At 36.6% G+C, this 6,623-nt stretch overlaps 1 protein-coding gene across 1 annotated transcript in view; it reads left to right on the forward strand.

The window, feature by feature from the left end:
• The window catches only part of myocd (myocardin), a 29,163-nt gene that overhangs the window by 13,266 nt on the left and 9,274 nt on the right, over positions 1–6,623 (forward strand). Inside the window, exons 6-8 of the mRNA XM_016527155.1 lie at positions 2,706–2,881; positions 5,144–5,239; positions 5,368–5,639. Coding sequence (XP_016382641.1) covers positions 2,706–2,881; positions 5,144–5,239; positions 5,368–5,639 — 544 coding nt within the window. The remainder of the gene's footprint in view (positions 1–2,705; positions 2,882–5,143; positions 5,240–5,367; positions 5,640–6,623) is intronic.

Raw genomic sequence — 6,623 nt, forward strand, 5'->3', positions numbered from 1 at the left:
AAAAAAGAGAGAAATGATATGGAACCAAACAGTCGACGGTAGCCATTGACTTCCATAGTATGGAAGGGAAAAAAAAGAAATTATATGGAACCAAACAGTCGACGGTAGCCGTTGACTTCCATAGTATGGAAGAAAAGAAAAAGGAGAAATTATATGGAACTAAACAGTCGACGGTAGCCATTGACTTCCATAATATGGAAAAAAATATGGAACCAAACAGTTGACAGTAGCCATTCACTTCCATAGTATGGAAGAAAAAAATTAATTATATGGAACCAAACAGTCAACGGTAGCCATTGACTTCCATAGTATGGAAGGGAGAAAAAAATTAATTATATGAAACCAAACAAGAGACGGTAGCCATTGACTTCCATAGTATGGAAGGGAGAAAAAAATAAATTATATGAAACCAAACAGTCGACGGTAGCCATTGACTTCCATAGTATGGAAGAAAAAAAAAAGATAAATTATATGGAACCAAACAGTCGACGGTAGCCATTGACTTCCATAGTATGGAAGGGAAAAAAAAGAAATTATATGGAACCAAACAGTTGACGATAGCCATTGACTTCCATAATATGGAAAAAAAAATATGGAACCAAACAGTTGACAGTAGCCATTGACTTCCATATTACAGAAAAAATATGGAACCAAACAGTTTTTAACTTCCAAAGTATGGAAAAAATAAAGTAAAATAAAATATGGAACCAAACAGTTATTAACTTCCGTAATATGAAAAAAATAAGGAACCGAACAGTTGACGGTAGCCATTGACTTCCATTTAATGCGAAAAAAATATATGAAGGTCAATGGCTACCGTCAACTGTTTGGTTACCCATATTCTTCAAAATATCTTCTTTTGTGTTCAACAGAAGAAAGAAACTCATACATGTTTGGAACAACATGAGAGAGAGTAAATAATGACAAAAGTTTCATTTTTTGGGTGAAATATGCCTTTAAATCAAGTTACATTTACAGTACTTGTGAAGCAGAATAAGATATGAAGTCTTAATTAAGTACAAATTAAGTGAGTTTTTACTTAAAAAATCTGTCAGTGGGGTTGGAAAAATAAACTTCATTCTTAAATAATAAAGTTAATATCTAAAAATATAGATATTGAAAATAAGTTTATCTAAAATAAACTTAATATCACAAAAACTATTTTGTGTGTGTGTGTGTAGTTGCATCACTAACTCCTTAATTTCTATCATGACTTTATGTTGCATCTTTTTTCATCTTCTTTGCATGAGTGAATTCCTCGCTAGTGATGTTGAGCGAGATTCCTTACAATCCTCCCAACCTTTTGCTCAACAAACACAGCTTGATTTAGGAGGCCGTGGGCTCTCGCTCACGGGCATTAACTCGCTCTGTGTTTACTATGTCGTCCGACCGCAGTATGTTGTGCACTCAGATCCAGTGTTTTCGGACATGCTGAAAGTAAACTTGTCCATGAGAGGAACTCTGAAAGTGCGCTGCAAATGCTCAAGTGGATGCTAACCAGCAAGCTCATTGGCTGCGTATGCAACATGAACCAATCAGCTTGTGCCAAGTCATTTAACGTTAATGCCCATTAGTTACGTTAATACCCGTCAGTCTGCGCCATCTAGAGTTTCATGACTGAACTATACATTTACTGTCCACCACTGTAAGAATTAAACTAGTTTTTAAGTAGTTTTGCTTGCAAGAGATGCGTAATGTTGTCTTGTGTGCATGTTCTGTGGTTTTGTGTGTAGCGTTTAGAGAAAAGGAGGTACAGCTTCAGAAATTGTAAGCAACTGTAAGCAAAAAAAAAAAGGAAATAAAGAAATGGCAAAATGGCATTGCACAGACAGGGCATTTTCTTTACAAACACTGTCTCAGATGATTTAAGAGTAAGTGGACAGTGAGGAGCTCACTGGACCTCATCCACACCACAACCATCCAACATCAACATGAGAAGGAAATAACTCACACGTGAGAGAGAGAGAGAGAGAGAGTACACCTGGTATTCTCTATATGGGGACCAAATGTTCCCACAAGATAGTAATACCAGTACATTTTGACCTTGTGGGGACATTTTTTGGTCCCCATGAGGAAAACAGTTTATAAGGTTAGGGTAAGATTATAGAAAATACAGTTCGTGCAGTATAAAAACAATTACACCTATGGAATGAACCCATAGAACATGAAAACATGAAACCTGTGTGTGTGTGTGTGTGTGTGTGTGTGTGTGTGTGTGTGCGCCTGTGTGCCTAACTGAGAGAGTGCTTGTGCTGATTGAAACCAGTCCCTGCACTTCTGCTGCCAGCTCACATGGTCAGATATCACACACACACACACACTTACCTCTCGTGACCCCTCGTGTGACCTCTGCTCTATTAGGCTCCTGTCACTGCATCAAAAGTGTTCGACCCCGTGCACATGACAAACGGTGAGACACGTTCAGCACTGGCACACGCATTGATGTTCTGGCACGCGCTTAACACACACACACACATCAGACGCAAACAGACTTTCAGTCAAATATTTACACAGACACAGAGTTCAGAGGCTGTAATTCTGTCAAACACTGCTGGCGTTGAGATGTTAATCAGTCTCGTTCATGTTCGCTGCTCCCTGTACATTTGTTTTTCTTATCTTTTCTTTGTTTCGCTGTTGGACTGATCTTCTCGCTGAGTTTATCTGACTGGGTTTGAGTCTGTATCTCGCCTCTCGTTTCTCCGCAGTGAACCATGACAAGTTCCCGCAGCAGGAGGACTCGTACGCGTTTGAGGAGGACAGCAGCAGTGAGAGTCTGTCTCCAGATCAGCCACACAGTGAAGAGTCGCAGTGTTCGGCTGAAGCGCTTACAGAGAACAAGAGCAGCGGCTCGAGCTCACCGACACTCACCAACACCGAGCATGTGAGTCGCCCCGTACAAAACACAGCAAGCACAATCAGGAATAAAAAGCAATATATATTAAAACAAAAGTTTGATTTATTTATTTATTGCTTTTCTTTGCCCATAAATACAAACACAAAAAAAACTTTAAACAATAATATATATATATATATATATATATAACACCACTGGTAATAAATATAAATACACTATTAGTCAAAAGTTTGAAATTAAGATTTTTGAATGTTTTTGGAAGAAGTCTCTTCTGCTCACCAAAGATGCATTTATTTGATCAAAAATACAGTAAAGAAGTGAAATATTATTACAATTTAAAATAACAGTTTTCTATTTTCAATTATTCAATTTATTATTCAGTTTTCAGTATCATTACTCCAGTCTTCAGTGTCACATGATCCTTCAGAAATCATTCTAATATTCTGATTTGCTGCTCAAGAAATATTTCTGATTACTATCAATGTTGAAAACAGTTGTGCTGCTGAATATTTTTGTGGAAACTGTGATACATTTTATTTTCCAGAATTCTTTTTAATGAATAGAACGTTTAAAAGAACAGCATTTATTTGAAATAGAAATCATTAGGAACATTATAAATGTCTTTACTGTCACGTTTGGTCAATTTAACGCATCCTTTTTGAGTGTCACAATTGCAAAAAAAATGTAAATAAAATAAAATAAAAATTAATATTTTTTAAAGAAATTGTATTTTAATAAATTATAAATATATTCACATAGAAAACAGTTATTTGAAATTGTAATAATGTCTCACTGTTTATACTGTATTTCCAATCAAATAAATGCAGCCTTGGTGAGCAGAAGCGACTTTTTACAAAAACGTTAATTTTTAAAATTATAATTATATACTGTAAGTCTAATCAATTAAATTAAATTTAAATAAATAAATGAGCTGAAGACTGAATGCACTCCTGACTGCTGAGTGAGTGAGTGAGCGAGTCTATATGTGATTTATGTGATGTTAGTCGTGTTTTTTAGTGTTCTGCCCCCTGTGGTGATCCAGTGAACTGCAGTGTTCTGCTCTGGCTCTGGAGGAGCCGTTATTTTCTGACAGCTCTTTGACTCTGAGCCCAGATCAGCATGCCAGCGTGTTTCTTACACACTCAGAAGTGTATTGTACTCTCTGCTGTTCCAGCGTTGCTCCAGGCTTCAGAATGATTGCCCGTTCTCTGGCAGCAGGAGTAATAAGCCATCGGCTGAAGCTGTCAGGAGACCTGGCATCAAATCCTCATGACCTATCGCTCAGATCACGTGGAGCAGAAGCGTGTACAACTTAGGAATATTTATTTAAGCTTTGTGGCTTGCGAAAGTTGTAAATTATGTACATGTTTAATAATAATCACCTTGTGCGTGGTTTTTTTTTAACGTAAAGTACTTGGGAAATATAAACAATGTCTTATAAACAGTGTCACCTGGATATCAACTTATGGAAAGGTTTGGAGTTTGCAGAAAGAAGAAATTATTTCTATGTAATTCCATTTATTTAACCCTTAGTTTACTGTATCAAATCTGATATACATACATTTCTAAGGCCCTAATGATCAAACTTTGCTGTTAAAGCTGTTGCACACAATCTACTACACCCTTCTGATTCGTCTGATTGATAGTTTATAGTTTTTTATCAATTAAAAGCTCTTTTAGTGTAATTGTACAAACGTCCACCTTCAGCTTGTGCTTCATGTGTCTTTCTGCTGTCAAATCTTTACTGATTTTTATCAAATAAACGTAAAAATAACAGTAGTAGTAATTATTTCCAGATGAACACTTACTGGACTGAAGCAGCTCAGCTTTACTTGATTCTCCATCAATCATGTTTTAGAAAAATCAATGAGTTTCTGATCACCAGGATCCTTTGAGGAACGTTTGTTTCCAGAAGCTTTACTTTAGCTGTTCCTCAGCGGAGGAATGATCTTCCCAAGCCTCCAAAATATCTCAGGTCTTTTGAGGAAAGTTTATTTAATACATTGCATATTGCATATTTTTGCTTAGTTTGAGTCTCTGAATAAAATTGAGCTGTTTTTCCTCCATATTCTTGCTATATCACACTATAAGAGCCATAAAAGCCTGATGGATCAAATTTTATACAAAACATAATCAAACTTTTAATCAAACTCAAATAGGTCAAAGGTTCAATTAACTGACTTTTTTTTTTTTTTTTTACTATTATTTCATTCATCAGGCTTTACAGGCCATGACAATCAGTTGATATTAATGATTTAATGACAGTTTATTAATTTGATTGTTATTCAGGGGTCTCAGAGCAAAGACGGCAGCACTCAAAACCAGGAGGAGAACATGACAAACAGCCAGGAAACTCCACCCATTCCCGTTCCTGCAATAGTCAAGGTATGACTAAACATCTCGTCCATTTCAAATCACTAAACACAAAGCAGACGATAATAAGTTATTGTAATGCTAACTCACATAAATCTGATATCAGCTCATTTCATGACGTTTTTCCGATTCCTCTGCAGTCCAAAATGTCTGAGAAGAACCGCCACAAGAAACCCAAAGACATCAAGCCTAAAGTAAAGAAGCTGAAGTACCACCAGTACATCCCGCCGGACCAGAAGGCAGAGAAATCTCCTCCGCCGCAGATGGACTCGGCGTATGCGCGTCTCCTGCAGCAGCAGCAGCTCTTCCTGCAGCTGCAGATCCTCAGCCAGCAGAAACACCAGCAGAACTCACATCCACATCAGCAACAGAGCTTCAGCTACCAGACCCTCAACCAGAGCACGCTCAACAAGTGAGTCCAGCACTGCCAAAAAGTGTCTCTTTCAAAAGATGGGGAATACATACATATACCTCATGTCTAACATGTCCTGATTATATACATACACTCAGTTCATTGACTGAAGATGTTTTGGCACCTTCACTTGTTTTTTTACATTTAGTCATTTAGCAGACGCTTTTATCCAAAGCGACTTACAAATGAGGACAACAGAAGCAATCAAAACCAACAAAAGAGCTATAATAAGCAAGTGCTATGGCAAATCTCGGTTAGCCTAACGCAGTATGCAAGGTTTTTTATATATATAGACTGAAGATGTTTTGGCACCTTCACTTGTTTTTTTACATTTACATTTAGTCATTTAGCAGACGCTTTTATCCAAAGCAACTTACAAATGAGGACAACAGAAGCAATCAAAACCAACAAAAGAGCTATAATAAGCAAGTGCTATGGCAAGTCTCGGTTAGCCTAACGCAGTATGCAAGGTTTTTTATATATATAATAAATAAAAAGAATACAAGTAGATAGAATAGAAAAAGAATAGGGAACGCTAGTGTTAAAGGGTCATTTTTTATAATAAATAAAAAGAAAACAAGCAGTTAGAATAGAAATAGAATAGAGAGTGCAAGTGTTAGAGGCTCAAGTGTTTTTTTATATTAAAAAAAAGAAAACAAATAGATAAAATAGAACCAGAATAGAGAGTGCTAGAGTTAGAGGGTCAAATAAAGTTGGAAGTTTTGAGGATTTCTTTTACTATGAAAGTTTCCTCGGATTAAGAGTGGAATTCTGTTCTGCTTCATTGTCTTTTTGAGTTTACACACCTGACCTTTCAGTCTTTACCAACCCCAAGCATTTGAATAATAGCGTGTCTATATGAGGTCAGTAAGATTTAAAAAAAAAAAAAAACTTTTATTTCTCAAGGATGCATTAAAGGGTTAGTTCACCCAAAAACGACAATTCTGTCATTAATTACTCACCCTCGTGTTGTTGGAAACCCGT

Source organism: Sinocyclocheilus rhinocerous, unplaced genomic scaffold (genome assembly GCF_001515625.1).
Source record: "Sinocyclocheilus rhinocerous isolate Xijiao unplaced genomic scaffold, SAMN03320098_v1.1 scaffold792, whole genome shotgun sequence".
NCBI classification, from domain to species: Eukaryota; Metazoa; Chordata; class Actinopteri; order Cypriniformes; family Cyprinidae; genus Sinocyclocheilus; species Sinocyclocheilus rhinocerous.